The sequence below is a fragment of the Phasianus colchicus genome, chromosome Z, assembly GCF_987193195.1.
Source record: "Phasianus colchicus chromosome Z, bPhaCol1.hap1.1, whole genome shotgun sequence".
Classification (NCBI taxonomy): domain Eukaryota; kingdom Metazoa; phylum Chordata; class Aves; order Galliformes; family Phasianidae; genus Phasianus; species Phasianus colchicus.
Window position 1 is genome coordinate 52,187,944 of NC_143476.1, and position 19,951 is coordinate 52,207,894.

Genomic DNA, 19,951 nt, shown 5'->3' on the forward strand with positions numbered 1-19,951 from the left:
TTTTTCTTGCACATAGAAAAAGGCTGTACTGACATTCCATACCTCAACACCAGCAGCCTGCAAGCATCTTTGGAAGTGTGGGGTGGAGAACCAGGCTTTTTACAAGTAAGTAAAACTGCAGTCATCATCTATACTAAAGTGAAAAGAATACGAGTTTCACTAGAAGATTATTCAAAATGAAATGTTCTGTTTCATTATCAGAATTCAAAATGAAAACAAAAAATATGCATGTTCAGAGTGAATATTATTTTATTACAAGCTAGTATTATAAAGTGTTTAGAAACTGAAAGGTGATGTTGGATGGATATAGTGTTGAACTTTTGTTTAGAAACGCTGCTACTTAGTCTCTCCTTATACTACTGCATTATTATTTTTATTAAAAAACTTGCTTTGTAGGGATAGTAACACAAAGGGAATGGTTTAAGGATGTATTCTCACCCTTACCCTTACCCATAACTGCACAGGAGAATGTATCTTCTACCATGGATATTAATAACTTGCTTTATTTCTTGATAATGTATCCTTCTAATTCAATTAATATATTCAGTGAGAACGCTAGAAATATGAGGTGCTACAATAGAGGTGCTGCTAATTCATCTCTACGATGAAAAATAGTTTTAGTTATGACTCAGTCCAGGCTCTCAGTTAATGGTTATGATTATTTTCAACTACTTACAAGCCGTAGAATATTGTCCACTGGGATCTGAATGAGAGACTGAAATGAAATCAGTTTGCCATTTTGAAGCCACTGTAAATCAAAGAAATAGCATGCCTGAGGTTGTACTCTTCCATGATTGTTGTAGGTCAGAGTCTGATCGTTGAGATAAAAGTTTGCTACATACTTTGTGGTTATAGAAGAGTGGTATGATGCAGGCTTCTTAGAGTTGACAGCATAGAGAGATCATAAATGCACCTGCTTTTAGAGACAAATATACTTACTGCTTCTGTATTCTATTCTGTATTTGTTTGATTAGTGGAAAAGTGGAAATGATAGCTATGTTGTCTTCTTCTACAGTAAAATTGCCCTAGGGGTTGTTGGCTTATTGCAGTCCTTCTTTTGTCTTAAGAATGAAAGTCCCTAGAGATGCAGCAAGTGTTTGCATTCCATTTTCATGTTTTCTTATCCAGGTAATCCCTCAGTTTATGTTCAGTTATTCTGCACTGTTTGAATTGTTTTGTGTGGCACTTCATATCCAAATCCATTTATAGATCTACAAAAAGTTGATAAGTCAAATTATTGAGTACTACTTTGTTGTATAAAAATAGCACAGATTGTAAATGAACTTGTCCAGTTTTGCGTATCCATTTTCTTCAGTGCTGAAAATATAACAACCTTTGTTCTTTTTCATCAAGGTATGCAAAATCCAGCCAGATCAAGACCATGTCCAGCAGCAAAATATTTTTTAAAGGCAGCAGATTTCGTTACAGGTGGGTGCTTCCTATTTCTTTTTCGTGTTGAACTATTTCAGAAAGTTAAAAAACAAACAAACAAAAACACAGTTATTACTTTTGGCAAATTGAAAATTTTTCCTTTGTGAGGACTTTTCAAACCTACTTTAGGCCAGGATTGAAAATAGTTTGTGTTGTCCATTTTGTGTCTCCAATAAAATAAACTTAATGCAGAGTTTTGTCAAAGAGCAGTTCCACTGTAATAAGGGACCCTGTTTTGGTGTAGCTTCCAAAAACAAGGATACATGTCTAGTGTAGATTATGTTCAATATCGAACAGTGTTGCTGGACAGCTCTGGAAAAGGCTGTGTTACTGGGTTGGTCTTAGTAACACATAATAACACATTCAATTACAGGAAGCTTCTTTTTTCTTTAGTAGCTTTACAGATAATTTATCAGCAGAATTTTTAATTTTAGACATTTTTTTCATTTTCTTTTTAAAGAAATGCATAAATTATTCATGCATGTATAGTTCTTGTCATGTAATGAGCTCATCTTAATATTTATTTGCTTGAATATATAATACATATTTTAATGCAGTGGAAAAGTAGCCAAAGAGGTGGTGGAGGCAAGCTCTAAAATCCAGAGGGAACCTCCGGAAGTTCACAGGTATGTCTAGACATTTAATACTACAGTTTAAGGACAAAAGAGACATTCTGTTTTCTCTTCTGAAAGGTCTGGTGACTGTCATTCTGAACTTCCATGCTGAGACATTCAGAAATGAGTGTTGCCTGTGACAGAAAATTTTGACAATTGTGTATTGTCTCCTTCACAAGGGAAGTTAATTTGTGCAGCTTTGAAGCTAGCTTTAATTGGTTAGATAATTAGCTTGTATTATTTTCTGTGTTTGGATATAGAATCTTGTTATATGATTTTGACAGATAAATATCATGTCATTTATTTCCCAATTCTTTTCCAGTTTCAAAAGATTCTGTTTTGTTTACACATATGGGAATATTTAAAGGTATACTTAATAGCTTTTTCATAGTCCAGTAAGCTTAAAATGCTCTTAAAGCATCTTTAAAGAATGTCCATTCTTTAAGAAAAAAAAAGTTGACTTGTTAGAAGTAATCATCTGGACTTTATGAGCAAACTAATTCTTTTAGTCTTCATCACTTATTGCCCTGACAATGTGAATTGTCAAAAACTAATTAAAGATAACAACTTCTTTCTGAAGAGAAGAGGCTAGCAAGAAAACCAGATTTCATAGAATCATCTAGGTTGGAAAAGACCTTCAAGATCATCAAGTCCAACCATCTTTACCTACTGAGTCTTATGACATGTTAGTTCCACATCCGCACATCTCTTAAAATACTTTCAGGAATGCCACTTACACGGAAAGCCTGTCCCAGTGCTTGATCATAGAATCACAAGATTGGAAAGGTCCTACAAGATCAGCTAGTCCAACTGTCCTCCTATCACCACTACTACCCACTAATCTACTAAACTATATCTTGTAGCACCTCATTCAGATGCCTCTTGAACACTGCTGGGGATGGTGACTCCACCACCTCCCTGGGCAGGCCATTCCAGTGCCTGACCGCTCTCTAAGAGAAAATGTTGTTCCTTATATCTAATCTAAATCTCCCCCGGTGCAACTTGTGGGCATTTCCTCGGGTCCTATTTGTTGCCTGGGAGGAGAAGCTTATCCCCTTCTCACCACAGCCTCCCTTCAGGAAGTTGTAGAGTGCAGTGAGGTCTCCTCTGAGCTTCCTCTTCTTGAGACTAAATAATCCCAGCTCCCTCAGCTGCTCCTTATAAGACTTGTGCTTCATACCCCTCACCATTTTCATTGCCCTTCTCTGGACACGTTTCATGGCCTCAATGTCTTTCCTGTAGTGAGGGGCCCAAAACCGAACACAATACTTGAGGTGCAGCCTGACCAGTGCTGAGTACAGGGGGATGATTACCTCCCTGCTCCTGCTGGCCACACTATTTTTAATGCAGGCCAGGATGCTGTTGACCCTCTTGGCCACCTGGGCACACTGTTGGCTCATGTTCAGCCGAGCATCCAACACCAACACCCCCAGGTCCCTTTCCTCTTCACAGTCATCCACCCACTCATACCCAAGACTATAGAGCTGCATGGGGTTATTGTGGCCAGTGTGCAGGACCTGGCACTTGTCCTTGTTGAACTTCACTCCATTGGCCTAGCCCAGCTATCCAGCCTGTCCAGATCCCTCTGAAGGGCCTTCCTACCTTCAGGCACATCGACACTACCTCCCAGCTTGGGGTCATCTGCAAACTTACTCAGGGTACACTCAATCCCTTCATCTAAGTCGTCAATAAAGATATTAAACAAGATGAGTACCAGTACTGACCCTGGAGGATGCCACTTGTGACAGATCACCAGGCGGACTTAACTCCATTAATTACTACCTGCTTGACACGGCCCTCTAGCCAGTTCCTTACCCGAACAATGGTATACCTGTCCAGGCCACAGGCAGCCAGTTTCCACAGGAGAATACTGAAAGAGACCATGTCAAAGGCTTTGCTGAAGTCTGGGTAGACTATATCAACAGCCTTTCCCTCGTCTACCAGGCTGGTCACCCAGTTGTAGAAGGAGATGAGGTTGGTTAAGCAGGACCTTTCTTTCATGAACCATTCCACAGACCTGATCCCCTGGATGCCACACATATGCTGTGTAATCTCACCCAAGACGATTTGCTCCATAACCTTCCCTGGTACCAAGGTCGTGCTGACAGGCCTGTAGTTCCCTGGATCCTCTTTAGAGCCCTTCTTGTAGATGGCAGTCACAGTGGCAAATCTCCAATCTTCTGAGACCTCTCCAGATAACCAGGAGCACTGGTAGATGGTGGAAAGCAGCTTGGCAAAAACCTTCGGTGAAGAGACCCTCCTCCACTCCTGGTACTGGTTAAGACCATTTTGTCATTCTCTATCAAATGTTGCAGGAGAAAAGAGACTATAATGCTATTCAAAAACTTTTTAAAAATCTTACTTAATTTTCTGAATATTCTGCAGCTATATCCTTATTTTGACTGTGTAGTTTTTTTGTCAGCATGGGGGGAGGCCTTTTAAAAATATATTTGAATATGGAAACTCCATGTACATTTGAGTGAAAAGTGAATTGTTTTTATTAAAGTATAGAAATATTTGCAGAAAATATAATATGCTGCCCAGCGCTAATATGGAACAAATATTAAGCCCATACAGATATGTTTTATATATGTTTTTACAGATCACATTTAAAAAACCTGTAAATGATGTTCTAGACACTGTTATCTGGAAACACAGAAGGCAGAATATCAGAAAACAAGTCCATCCTTGGACAGAATACATAACAATGAAATTAAATTAATTACTCGGATAAGGAAGTGTCTTGTTGCCTACTTTCTGCAGGATCTTTTTTTTTCTGTAGGATAAAAAGATTTTAAAGTAAAATTATTTTTATCTCACATTTTTATTTGCCTTTCCATGTAAATAAAGAAACAAATCAGATGTTGAATAGTTGTAGTGCAATGCCACACAGACTTAACACCCACAAATATGAGTATTTTTTTATGATTAACCATTCTACAATTACTTACATTTAGAATATTATGGTACCTTCAAATTCAGCTTTTTAGACTGAATAAGAAAAAGCCTAGTGATGTGAAGTTTTTTTATGATGCAGGTTTTGAAATGGGGAAGAACAATATATAGCATGACCTTCTAATAGAGAAGTAAAATCATAGACTGTAACAGTTTCAGCTCTAAATAAATAAATAAATAAATAAAATAAAATAAAATTTGGATTTTGAGCCTGAAAATGGCATTTTTTAGATGCAAAACAGCTAGAGGAAATTGCATGATTGTAAGTATGAAGAAGTAATTTTTTTTCTCCCTTTATGTTGTCCCTCTTTCTCTCTATGTCTAGAGAGAAAGAAATCTAAGATGGCCCATGTAGAATGTTGTATTTGGATATTATATGTAAAAATTGTAGACTGAAATTCTGCTGGAATGTGTAGTCATAAATCATTAATGCAGTGGCAATTTTTTTCTGACAAATACACGCTGAACAATTTAATCTCAATTTTATTATTATTATTATTATTATTATTATTATTATTATTATTATTATTATTATTATTATTTGCCTTCAGGGCATTCTTGAAGGAGGAATCTCTGTAAATAAGTACTGAATAGGTGCTTTATAGGTGTTAGCAGGCACAGTTCCCATTTTGGGAATTGCTTCATAGCTTGTTTCAACAAGCACGAAGACAAGCCTGCAGAGGTGCATGGGTTGCAGTGATTATAGTTAACAGTCATGTCAGTGGAAAACTTCTCTGGATAGTGAAAATTTAAAATAAGTAGTTGTTAAAGATTGCTCTTTGTAATGCCGATGAGGACAAATGTTGCTTTGGGTGTATGTTAATGAGAAGAGAATCATAGTGATTGAACAAGAAGTCTTTTTTATCCACACAGAATGTTTAGTGACATGTAATGTGACTTAGGACATCTGTGCCCTTAGTTTATCAAAACCCTCAGCAACATGCAGTCCCTTCTCTTCATTTCCTATACGTATTTTACTCAGTTGTTTATCTGTGTGTCATTGTAAGATGTCTTTTTTGAACTTGAAATGTACTTGTGAAACTTCAGCTCTGCTCTTGGGTCTGCTTCCTTATCTTTCACCTGCAGTTTTGAGTCAGAACCTAATTTAGATAAAGCTGAGGATGGATGAGAGAACACAACATGAACAGTATTAGTAGGCTATGCTAAATGCAAATCTATGTACCATTTGAAGTCACAGATTCAAGAGAATCCTCTTTAATTTCACCTTTGCTTCTGTCAAAAATAAATATTTTAAAATGTAATGGCTCAGCTCTTGGTTCAGGCCTGTAACATGTAGGCCCTAGATAATTTATTCTGAAGGATCATTTTATTTTCTCAGTGACATGATTTTAGACTAGTGAGCCATGTGGCTGAAGCAAATCAACACAATTCCTTAAAATTTCCTGAGTAAGTTCAACACTCACTATTAAGAAAATCTCTTAGATGCAAGTAAAACAAGAAAGAAAACCCAGCTGAGCAACTGAAGACAAGTTCTAGAGGCAGTGTTTGCAGTGCTTAAGAATGAAATCTCTGTTTATATGTTGACTACAAGGATAGAGTTGTTGCTTTATTCTTTAGTTTGCAGTGCTCAGTCCATAACAAGTCCTTCACTCAGTCCCAGAGGCAACGTAACAATATCAGGAAAATGATTTACATCCTCTCTGCCTTCCTTGAAGCCAAATACTCATGTCTGTCATGTGGTGCAAAGAGGAGCAACACGCTGCAATAGTGCATGAGATCAGAAGGTGACAGGCTGCACAGAGCTCAAAAACATTTCTTATGCTTCTGATGTTGGAAAGTTTGTCTGCAAAGAGTGCAACATAACATGGACAAAAGCAGTGTTCATTGTGAAGAGCTTGTTATGATATCTCAAGGCCTACCATAATTTTTGCAAAATTATTTTGAAATGACATATATTTGTTTGACTCTAGTTGGTTTTTTTCTGTGAATAAACTGACCCTATTTTCCCTGTTCTTTTAGAACCAGCATTACACAGAGTCGCAGCTCTCCCTCCCTGAACAAGCAACTCATAATTAATATGGAACCTTTGCAGCCACTTATTCCTTCTCCATGTGAGGAGGAGGAGGTTCCTTTAGATGAAGGTGAGACAGTTTCCTGATTCCTGGCAAACATTACCAATATTTACTAGAAAATACATGGAAATACATCTTGGTTTGTTACTGACTTAGGAAAAATTTTAATGATTTCTACTAGGAATACACAATTAAGCCTCTGTGTATCATATTTAGGAATGATCACTAGCTCAAAGAACTGTGCACAAGCCTCATGCAGAATACTTTCTGAGGAAAGTAACTGCCATTACATGTTCTATTTATCATTTTTTTTCTTGGAATTATGAAACAGAAGAGCGCAAAATAAATAATTTCAGTGTAGTACTCCTTTATTAAACAATATCTGCAGTTTATTTCTAGGTATTCTAGTTTATTTCTGTTCTAATACTAGGAAAAAAATCTCCAATTCTGTGAACAAAAATGGGTGTTATTTTAAGACTGGTTTAAGTGGATTTTGCAGAACAAGGCTTTCCATGTGATTGTTCAGTCCTTGATATTTTAATAATTGCATTAAGTACCTATCTTTCTGAGATGCAGTCCTTACAAATAATTATGTGAACATCTTGGTCAGTTTAAATGAGGATAATTGCATTGGTCATAATAAAAAGGCAGCCAACTAAACAAAAATGTTTCTTACTTGAGATATAGCAAGCTAATAGAATCAGAAGCTGGGAAATGCAACCTTTATTGCTAATTTGTTGTACTTAATTAATGGGAAACAGTGAACAGCTGAATCTTTTGTAACTGTATTCATTTTCTTGGGAGTGTGTTTTGAATGTCACTGTATAGGTGTCATGTGAAATCCTGTTTTGTTCATTGTTTGGAGTTTATGCACAGAATGTTGTATGAATAGCATGACTTAATTGTCTGTGTACTTAGATTATAATAATTAGCAGTAATAGCTGTGTGGCAGGTAGCTAATTTTATCAATTATTTATTTACCTCTGCTGTGAAATACCTGTTTCTTACAGGAATTCATTTTCTGGTAGCCAAGAATCAATTACTGTGTTCCTTCCTGCTGTCCAGTTCCCACTATCGCAGAGTTACAACAGCTTGCTGCTTTACTTACAACTCTAAGCAATGAAATCCATTTTTGGAAACTGCTGACTACATTTACTATATGCTCACTAGGGAGTGCTTCAAATACATAACGTTACATATGCTAGACAGTCATTTTCCTTTTAGATGAGCAGATTGTTGTTATTATTACAGTTCAAAAGAAATATTGGTTCATGGGTTTCCTGTAGAATATAATATGCATAGTCTAATACCACTGGCTGCCAAGTAATAGTACTCAGCTCTTGTACAGTATATTCCTGCAGAGGGCTTGGGGCATATCAAATTACAATCTAAGCTGATCTTGCAGCTTGGACATATACACCAGCTCTCCTCTCACCTCTCCACATATCATGCCCATGCATCTTTTTGCTGTGTGTTCCACCATCTCCCTTTCACCAGCACTAATCACCTTGGAGTGAACTAGTACAAGGAGCTAAAATGTTAATAATAATAATAACAGTTCAGTATCCCACTTCTTGCTGGCTCAACCTTTAAGAAATTCATCAGAGTGGTCCAGGTGAGGTGCTGTGCCAAAGGCAAGGGCAGGAGCAGGATCTTGTAGGCTGGGAGAGAAAGGGCGGCCAGCTCTGGGGCTGACATAACTGCACTGGCAAACTGTTTTTAGTGCATAACACATGTCAAACAACCTTGGCAACTCTTTCGATGGTGGGGCCTGAGGTGGGGGCAGACAATCTGACAATCTCTTTTCCAAAGTGCCTGTAGATGCTGCTGAGCACAGCATAGCCATGCCAGAGCTGGCTATAGGGCAGGTCAGCTGTCTCCAGGCTGTGTAGGCTGGCTCATGCAGTCTTCAGGACCCAACTCATACCTCTGCAAGGTCTGATGCTAAACCTACGTTCAAGCTGCTGATGGCCAAGACCTACATGTGATGCTGCATTAACGCTGTGTAGCAGAGGCAGGCAACTCATCAGGAAGGTTGGCCACAGTGCTGCTGGCAGTTCATGCCTTGGACAGACTCGGGACAATACAATTTTTCTCTTCTAACTGAGCAAAACTTGCTTATTCTTAATTTTATATCAGCTTTGGATATTGCAAGCAAATTATGTGGCCAGAAAAAATGGTGATCGTGGTGTTATCCTTTTTTAATTGCTGACTTGAGAAAGCACCTTTTCTTCCTAAAGCTGCTGGAGAGATTCAAAACTGAACTAACTGAAACTGCCAGGTGAGAGGGAAAATTTTTTTGTCAATTACTCATGTTGCTAGGGAACAAAGCAATCAGAGACTGTGCTAGCAGTCTGTAGGGGATTTTAAACAACCTTAGCATAATCTTTTCAAATGTGAAAATCCATATTGCAACCATATATAGAAAAAACAACTACAGCCTATCCATTCCCCCATATGAAATTTCATCTTCAGGTAAGAAAATGTATGCTGACCAATCATGATCATAAATGACTACAGTTTGTCAGAATTAAAATAACAGTTTAGTATTTATTTTAGCAGTTGACATTTAGATAAGGGGATTTGAAAACAGAAATTTGTTAGAATGGCAGCAAAAGTGAGTTTTCCTGTTGTTACCTCATTCCTCAAGATTTAATTCTTCACCCAGCCCTTAAGTTCTGTATACAGGTGTCCAATTACAAATTTAACGTCCAGATTTGAACTGGTGTTCCTACTTAAAAGTATTTTTTTGCTCTTTAAAAGTATAGTTATTTAGATGAGTTACCTGATAGATTGACCACCAGAAGTCAGTACTTCTTTTATCAACTTAGACAGCAAGTGTGCCAAATGGTGAAAGCTCAGATTATCTGCTTTCTAGATGTGAGTAGCTGGTAGTCATGTTGTAAGTGGCATTTGGTTTCTGTGAGAGAAACTGGCACCCAAATTTCAGAGGTAGGATTCAGGAGCTGGAAGTTGATGTCTCGCTGAAGTTACAGTCACTGTCAGATGACAAGCTCATCCAAATTGGGGTGTCTTAGCTAATGGGTCTAAGAAGAGCTACAAGAATAAGGATGATATATTTCATGCACCGACAGAAGACTTCTGCCCATGTCAATTTTTTACCTCATTTTTACATTACTGGGAACTAACTGGAATTTTGTAATTTGCAAGTCAATGAAACTGTTTTCACTGACATCCCTGAAAAAATATAGGGATTTGTTTAAAAAAGTATGTTAGTGGTAGTTTGTAGGCTAGACTTGCTGCTGAAATAAATGAGAGCTAATGCATTTTTCTTATGTATGCATCACAAGCAACAGTTTTAAGTCATGATTTTCTCAAGATTTCTTCAGATTTGGGAGAGAAAATAAAGCAAAATGGGATTCCTACAGATGAATGTTTCCGTAGTTTACTTTCTGACAATGATTACAAATATTTTGTGTTATCATAATTGCATCCTGTCCTCTTTAACCTAGTTCCAGTAGATTCTAAGAGACATTTGGTTAGGCATTGTAGGATAACGAACTCTCTCCAGAAAGAATAGTAATATTTCTTTTTCTTTTCTTTTTCTTTTCTTTTTCTTTTTCTTTTCTTTCACTTTTCTCTTCTCTTCTCTTCTCTTCTCTTCTCTTCTCTTCTCTTCTCTTCTCTTCTCTTCTCTTCTCTTCTCTTCTCTTCTCTTCTCTTCTCTTCTCTTCTCTTCTCTTCTCTTCTCTTCTCTTCTCTTCTCTTCTCTTCTCTTCTCTTCTCTTCTCTTCTCTTCTCTTCTCTTCTCTTCTCTTCTCTTCGCCTGTGTTCCTGGATATATCCTGAACAGTTTCCACTAGTTCTTTTATTCTTCTGTGTGACTCTTGCAGCATGTCCTTTCCTTCTCCAGTTTGGTATGTCTGTCTTCAAAAAAGTAATCTAAGTTCTCATGACTTAAGTTTTTCAGGTCTATTCTGTTTTTTTTTTTTTTTTTTTGTGGATACTGCTTAAAATTCTTCATCTTTTTCCACCACTCTTGTGCTAAAGTCCTATCAGAAGGAGGAAAGAGGGAGCATGATAAATCATAGAATGACTATCCTGCATAGAAGCATGTCACGTGGAACCAAATTTTATGTGAATGACAATCAGATATGCTTATAGAGGTCATTTCTAGCTTTTAAACTTTGAAGACCTTCTAAAGTCAGTTCATTATACAGGTTTTGCAGTATTTAGAAGTCTGTTTGTGGAATTTATCTTTGTCATAGATAGCCAAATTCAGCCATTCTGAGCACTCTTATTAGATCCTTCCTATGGTCCTTTCCCTGTAGAAATTTTTTTCACAACAGTGCAGTTGAACATGTTGGATTTCTTTTGCTAATTGCTATAGCAGTTGTGTGGATGCCTCCTTTGCAGATTAGTTCCTGTCCTGATGACTTGGCAATTATTTTGCAGGGGGTGGTTGTTTTCTTCAGATTTCCTAGCATCAGCTGCAAGCAAGACTTGCCTATCTGAGTAAAAAAATAAATTAATTAATATCTCTATTATGTGTTAATATCTCTATTTCTCAGATGTGTGGTTTTGCTAACTGACAAAAGCTTCTAAGCCATTTGATACGTATGTGCTCAGGTTTCATACATAAATTGTTTTCTTGATGATATTGACTTTTGCTGTGGGAGCAATCAAAGTGAAGTAATGTCATTCAGTCATTCTGCTAGTTGGTGTACCTTGTACTGTGTTTCTGAAAAAAGACAGCTGATGAGAGAGACTCATTCTCAATTCCTTCTATTTAAAATCCACACTTCTTACTATTTTCTTCCCCTGATGTTTCCACACTTTTTTTAGATACGCTCACTGAGCTGGGTGATTTTTTTAAAGACTCTGTTTTCATATGAAAATTGTATGTGCGTGGGCATCTGTTTGAATAGCCCTTATCCTTTCCTTTATTCTGTACTAGTAGCTGTCTGTCAAAAAGGAACATGTTACTGATATTCACTGCTACTTTAAAACATGCAGCTACTACATGTTTTTACTGAAGTTATTGTTGTGTCACTGGAGTATAAGAGATACTGAATTGGTGGCAATTATCTGGCATCAACAATATCTTATTTTTAAAAAACAGAGTTTTTGTTGCATCTGATAAATGTGTATGGGAATGAGCACACACCAGCTGTGTATGCATGGTTGTCTGGGTATGTTAATTCTGTGTACCACAGCACATGAAACAATAGTCCCTAATGCAATAGTCTCCATAAATATTAAAAATATGCTAGTAGATATGCTAGTAGAATAAAATAATTCTAACTATCTGTTCACACTTTATGCCTGTAGAGCAGGAGATGAGCACATTCATCATTATGTCTATGGTCAACAAATTAACTTGGATTTACAGTTCCTTGGCCATGTAGTTTAGCCCTTACAGGTCCAAAAACAGCTTTTTTACAAGCAAAACTTTTGTTTCAAGCCAACAATGCCTAGTACAACAGATAATTAGCTCTGCCATCTTTCTTTTGTAACATATTTATAAATTTGCAGATTTTCAGGTGCTTACTATAAGATGTGTCTACAAAATAAGATTGCTACGTCTGTTAAAAATAAATTACTCTTCCCCATCATCATACTTTGGTTCAGCATATGTTAAAATTGATGTGCTTAAATAAAAGTTTCCTGCTCTTTTTTTTTTTTTTTTTTTTTCCACTCTTGCGAGGAGGATACTAGCTTTGAGGAGTGTTTTCTTAGTTCTTGTTTTCTTTGGGGAAGAGATTGTTTTGATTTTTTTTAAACCACGGACTCTGATTTTAAGAGGAGATTCAAAACCATCTGCAATTTTCAACCTCCTCTCATACTCTGCATGAATGCTAAGGGTCTCTCTAACATAGTTTTTGCTGGTGGTTAGTGTTTTAGCTGTGTTGCTATCTACAATAGCAATTAAGGAAGGAGGAGAATGCACAGAGCTGCAAAATCAATTAGTTACTAAGAATGTGTTGTTACCTTTCTGGCTACCTTCTGCAAAAAACAAAATCAGAAAAAGAGTCTCAGGCAGCCCTGAATGGGAGAAATAGTGTCTTCATCTGGAAAATGTTTGCTGAAAACTGTCTTACAACCACTATGCAGGATTCACTGCTGATGTCAGGTCATGTAAAGTCTTTCTTCTCTTGACACAGTTTTTTCCTTACTTGCCTAGAATTAATAGTAAAGACAAAGAGTTGCAGATTTATCTACAAGATTTCAGTGTAAATCTCCCTTGTCTGTCTGTGAGCAGTGACTTGAAGTCTCTCTGTTCCTGCTCCTTTGCATGAGTCACTTAAAGTATAAATGAAATATTTGTGTTCATCTACATGAATGTGTTTTGGTTGTCCAAGTGCCACCTGCTTCCTCAGGCTTTCCCTTGCATTTGAGTGCTTGCCCTGCAGGAAGAAGGAGTGAAAAGGAGCTCTGATGCATATTGAGATTGTTTGGGCTTGGTGGCAGGGGGAGGGAGTTACTGCCAAGATACTTTCCAGAAATCTCCAATGAAGTAGGTATCTTTAATGAGAGAAATCGCTTGGTATAAAACACAAATTTGCAGGACTGTTTCCCTTTTCCCCCTTCTTTCTCACATATTTGCAAGCATGTCATTGATTTTATTGTGCAGAGAGAACAGGAATGCCAGATCACAGACTCGGGCAGCACATGTCATAAATATTAGAGACAGGTATTCTAAAAAGTGAGAGACTATGTCCTGTCATACACTCCTTCTCTCTGTGGCTTTGATGAATCCAGTCAGAGCCCCTCTCCCACTAGGACAGTGTGATGTTGTGTGTGCAGTGGCATTCCAGCTTCCAGCTGGAGCGAATGGTCAGCACTGATCATCTATGTGTCATGCCTTTTTTAGGAGCCCACGTATCCCTGCTGCACAGGACACAAAAATGGCCAGCCTTCTGAAGAACCGCATATAGCTGGTGAATGTGAGGAGTTCAGTAGTTGCCCACAACTGAGAACTGGAGCATGTATGCAGAGAGTAATGTTTTTCCTAAATTTAGGACTTTTCTCTTTTTGTTTATTCAGAGAGAGGTCAACTTTTATACTAGGCTTGTTTTCATCACATCAGTTCCCCTAAAACTAAGGCCTGTAAGCACAGTATGTCTTTTTTTTTTTTCTCCCTTTGTTTTTTCTGCAAGTACTTACAGGCAGCAGTGGAGAATTGACATCAGCTGCCAAATTAAAGCTTTTAGAAAAAATAATGGCTGCAGTGTCATTTTGTTCTACAAAATACGGACCCTAAATGCTGGCCCTTTGTTTCTTTGCAATATGGTTTGATGCCTTGGATATTTTTATACTGGTGTTCAGCTGTTACACTAGCAACTGCTAACTGAGATGGACTCTGTGGTAGTTTGTATTGTACGTTACAAGGTATTTAGAAGTGTTTAAAAATAACCCCTCGTTCTGTTCCCTGCTGGGATATTTTTGTTGGCCATGTTAGAAGCTTGTCATTTGATTCATTGAGAGGGACTTGTGTTGGTCCTTTGAAACACGGAGAAAATTCAATGAAAGGTTGAAGGCAGTATGAGTAGAGTTTCTACAAGACTTTGAGAAGAGGGATTAATAGCCAAAATGGTGAAATGCCTTGTAAAAATCCAAACCAAGAGAAGCATTCATTTGCGGATGGTTAACCACTGTAACAAGGAAGTGTGCATTCGGTTACTGCGGCATGGCTCCAAGATCACAGCCAGAAGGGCTGGTAAATTTAATTTTTTTAATTTATTTTACTCATACTCATTTTTTTCCTCCATAGCCGGTTATGCTATTACTGATCTACTGGTAAGAAACTGTGCATGATGAAATATTACATTGAATACAGGAAATCAGAGAGTAAGGATGAATTACTGACAAGAGAAGAGTTACAAAGGAAGAATGAATGAGGAAAAAAAAAATGAGATTTGTTGTAAAGTTTTACTGAAATAATGGACTGGAATTATACTCTAGTAGATTTTGTTTTGATTCAAGGGAGAAATACTTTTAAATTTTGATGTTTTCTGGCAAAACAAGTAGTTCTTAAATTTGAAGATAAGTTGATACTTATCTTGAATGTTAGCTGAATGAAGCAGTGGATACATTTCAGCTTAACTGCAACTGGGTGACTGATTTGCCAGATCATAACTTTGTTATTACTGCTTTTCTCAGTACTGAATAATATAATATCCTGAATATTAATATCAAAAAGAAAAAAGGAGCCTGTTTCAGATCTCTTTCATTATACAGAAAAGAATGTGACTGAAGGAAGAAAAAGTGTTGTTCTGGATAGCAATCAAAACTAAGCTTTTTATTTGCTTTTATACCATAATTATTTTTTGCCAAAGACAGATTGGTCCGTATGCCACTGTTTTGTTAATGAAATTTATTTTTCCATGCTTTCTACAATACTTATGCTTTTGCATATGTGGATAGACAGGTTTCAGCTTCTCGTGCACCATGCATTGATATTGAAACTTCATTTCAGAAATGGGAGTTTACAGGACATTCAAGTAAGAATGTCCCGGCAAAGACCAGAGTTTTGTCATGCTTGTAACATTTGAAAACCAAAAGACAGTAAGCATAACAGGTATGGGAGAGCCTGCTTCTTTCAGTGACTTCTCTCTGATGGGCAGCAGTTCCTGGCTGCCTTTGTGTGATGAGTTCACCACTCAGGGGAAGCAGTAGTATCTGTGAGAGTAGCACTGAACACCCTTGTTTCAAAAATCATTAGTGAAATAGAAAAATTATCATTCTTTGCATGAATTTTGTTTTTTTATTTCTCAGTTAGTCAGTCTTCTAATACATGCAAGCCATCTTGTACTAGGGAATAGTGTAATAATGGATTTGTTTACTGGGGCTATGATAATTCTTATAAACCTTGATCTTGTGGTACAATTTTTAGGATGTTATTCCTTTTAATGTACATAGGTATAAAATCTGCATATCAGCTTATAAAACCTAGACTGTGGTCAGCTTGTGCAAAACTCGGGGAGGAGGGTGGCACAGTTCCTCGAGAGAGCCTTCTTCTGCATGTCATGTTTCAGGAAAACGCTGATTTGTGCCAGAAGTGCTCACCCAGGCTCAGCGAGGTTGCTGAAATGTCTCACATGTCCTTTTCTCAGGTGCTAAGCTTACACATTGGTTTCAGATATTTGCAGCCTAGCTCTCCTTGCCTTTTGCTAGGCCGTGAGTGATGGCAGTCCCTTCACCAGCTCCTCCCCTTTCCATGCTCTGCTGACAGACAAATCTTCCTTTTCACTCCTGTTTCCATTGCAGATATTTCCCCCGCCCTTGTACTCACCTTAGCCTTTTCACTGCTTAATCCTAATTTTGAGAAGGATCAGCACTGCTGAGGTGGGCTTCGAGGACAGAGGTGGGATAGAGACAGCATACTCCAGAAATCTTGCTTTACTACACACCCTACTTCGCTTTTATTTCTGCACTCTGGGTGTGCTTTGCAGCATGTGAGGAGCAGAATGGCCTCTGCTAGCAGCTGCACATACTGTGGCATTAGCTGAACCCTGGTACACAGTGCGTGCCTGGAAAGACGCACTGTAATGCTGTGGAGTCACAGCACTTGCAGCTGATGTGAGCTGGCAGCTGTGACAGGGCTTTACTCCCTTCTAGAAGTTCCAGTAAGAGTAAAATTAACTGGAACTGCCAGCAGGAAAGCTCAGGCGCTACCTAAAAAGTCTAAAACTGTCAATGATTTATTCTCCTTACAAAGCCAGATTAAGTGTTTTATATGAGCATGGGAATGTGTAGCATATAGCCTCCTACTTCTGAGGACTGGGCAACTGGCTGTGGTGCAGATCGTGCTTTGATGTAGATCCTCTAAAGGGAAATATTTGTCTTCAGTGTCATTTTAGATTGTTTCCCTTTCCTTCTATTCCTTTGTGATCTCCATGAACTTTGCTCAAATGAAAGTTACACTCTCCTTCAAGTAGTTCTATGCATAGTACATATACAGTTTGTAATTAAAGTAAGTGAAGGAATGCACAGAATTTCTAGAGGAAATGATGAAAGACATAGGAAGGAGCCATACTTGTTGCAGCATGATGGCTGTATTTTTTTACATGCTAAATATTTCAATCAGAGATCATTTGCTGTCTTCTTTCTGGACCAAATCAAATCTTTCCCTTCTCTGTTTAAAACAAGGAAATTTTAATGCCCATTACCTTCACCTCTGCACTAGTTCTAGTTCTTTTACAGATATGTAATTGTATTTGCCTGTCTGATCGGTAAAACTGTGTGCAGTATATCCAGCCACAAGACAAACTGCAAACTGATTATTTTAGTGAGAGCTTACACTTTTTTTCTGGAATGCTGTCTTTTCAGTAACTGCAGCTTCTTAGGAATGGTGGAGGTGGAGCTGCCCTTCATCCTATGAATCCTCAGCTGCTGTTTTTGGCTCCTTTAGAGAAACTAGCATCTGGCAACATTTATGTCAGACTGCTTCCATATTCATGTTCACAGCATATGACCACGGTGAACTTGTGTTTTATTCAGCTGTTCATGTTCCTATCTGCAGTAGCAAGTAAGAGTTTCAGAGGAATCCCAATATTTAGTGAAAGGGAAGTACTAAGTTTTGGCTTGGATAACAAGATTTCTCTGGCTCTGTAAGATTTGTCCAGTTGCCAGAAAAGCACAGCAAAGCTTTGCTGTAGATATATAAGGAATAAAACTGGGAACATATTTACTTAATATGCCAGTATTATGTACTGTAAGATTCTGATCTATGGAATATAAATTGATCGCTAAAAGAAAGAAAGAAAGAAAGAAAGAAAAGAAAGGAAAGAAAGAAAGGAATGAAATGCTCTCAGATGTAATTTTATACTTGTAACATTTCTTCAAATCTGAATATAAATGTTAACTGTTCTAATAGAGACAGTAGACTTTTCAAAATCCATACTTACTCTTTTCATAACTTGTGTCACTAGTATATTTCTTGTGGCCTATACCACTTTTCCATGTTGATGCATTAACATGTTGTTCTTGTGCCTGCACAAGAAATCTCAGCATTGTGAGCAATATGTGCCATTTATACATCTGTCATTCGACAGATGTCAATTGGAGTGCCTCAACATACATATCTGTATACTGTAACATGACTGGAACTTTGCTATGGTCTTAGTCTGACCATGGCTAATACCTATTTTTTTTTCCTCAATCCTTCAGAAATTTCATAGTATTATAATAATAATTAAAAAAAAAAAAAAAAAAAGAGGTTTAAATTTTTTCTATATATATGTGTATCAAATGAGTTTCCAACAGGGTCAGCTAATGCTCAAAATTTTCAAATACTTACGTTAAAATATGTATTTACATTTGTATCAAGCTGGCATAAAATGCAGTTGCTTTGCTTTGATGTGCCTCAACAATGTATGTTGTAAAATAGTTGAAGATCCTTCTGCTTTGATACTATATAATAAGATCTTTTGTTTGTTGTTTTTCTTTTTTTAACTGCAATGTTAGGAAAAGAGCATGGGGTGGGAAGTGATGGCAGTAGTAGTTGCTTGGGTCTCATATGTGCCATCTTTTGATGGTGTTGCTTTGAAGTTACCAGTTCAAACTAAATAATGGACCATAAAGCTGATGTACACTTTGAAATTGTGGCACATTCAATTTTAATACAACCTCCTCGAAAATCATTGATCTGAAAATGTAACCACAGAGTCAAAGGACATTTGCCAGCTGCATGAGGAAAAAAAGCAATACTAATGAAAGTTAATATGATCTTCCTTATTTATGTTCACTATGTGTGTTATGCACACTAGAATTTACTCTGGTGAAGGAGAGAAGGCTACGAACTGTAAATTGAGGTGACCTTTCTTTGGAGTAGTTGCAGCTGTCCTCTGTATGATGAAAAATATGAGGGACAGATATATTATTGACCTTGAAGGGTCAGTAATATATCTAAGCAGGTAGAGTGGCCAGGATTCACAAATTTGGGAGGTTAAATTTAGGACCTTTAATCCATACTGTGATGCCTAAGTGGCTCAACTTACCTTTTACTCCATTAAGAGAAAGTGGAGAGCATTTTTGAAAAGAAAATTGTTTTACTTTCATATTCAGATATATATGTAGATGTTTATTACTTCAGTGTTTTAAAAAATTGGCAAGCATTCCAGAATAGATGCAAAGGATTTGATGATCCAGCACTACTTGCAGTTATGGGATGCTTAGGAGAAGGGTCACCCTAAATCTCTTTCTTCTACCTCATAGTGTCTGTATTTTGTTGCGTATAGTGTTATTCAGTTTGTGATGACTGTAGTGAGTGCATTTGTTAATACAAAGAAAATAAGTTCCAGCAGAGAGCATTTTTCTTTTGAAATGTTTCTCAAAAAACTATAATAGGAGAGGACACAACAGTTGAGACAAGGAATTAATAGCTGTCAAATTAGGCTAATAAGGAGGCATCTTCATTTTCTTCATTTTCATTATTGGGGACAAGTTTTCATTTCAGCTCTGCAAGATCTGCTGGCAAGCAGCTGGTGAAAGAAGCATTCCTGTTCTCTCTCCAGTGCAGGTAATGTGCTGAACTCTTGACAATATCTAGTAAGCCAGTTCAGGAAGAAAAACATCAGACAACTAATTTAGGAAGAAAAACGGTTATTTTTGTAGGTTAGCTTTACAAATTGGCTTCATCAGAGATCAAATGAGACAGAGCAGAAACAGTCTTTCTGGCAAAGGGTAACTATTAGATTGATGGTGAGACCTCACCTGGAGGCATGACAAGCTTATTTCCTAGAGAGCAGGAAAAATAATGAATTATAGGAGAAGAGATTTGTCTGGGCCAGTTGGAAGACTTAGAAGGGGAAATGGATTTTAACACCTAACATGCTTTACTGAAGGAGGGATGTTTCCTGAGGATAGAGTCTTACAGTGAAGAGGTGATGAATATAACATGAGACACGAAGCTAGCATTAGGAAAGGAATCCAGAAGACTGACCTGCCAGGTAA

The 19,951-nt window shown here is 37.4% G+C and overlaps 1 protein-coding gene across 7 annotated transcripts in view; it reads left to right on the forward strand.

Moving 5' to 3' along the window:
• The window catches only part of FRMD3 (FERM domain containing 3), a 146,238-nt gene that overhangs the window by 120,156 nt on the left and 6,131 nt on the right, over positions 1-19,951 (forward strand). For all 7 annotated transcript variants that reach the window (XM_031602398.2, XM_090131099.1, XM_090131098.1 and 4 more), the window contains 4 exons: positions 17-105; positions 1,354-1,428; positions 1,989-2,057; positions 6,981-7,102. In XM_031602398.2, the coding sequence (XP_031458258.2) occupies positions 17-105; positions 1,354-1,428; positions 1,989-2,057; positions 6,981-7,102 (355 nt within the window). The remainder of the gene's footprint in view (positions 1-16; positions 106-1,353; positions 1,429-1,988; positions 2,058-6,980; positions 7,103-19,951) is intronic.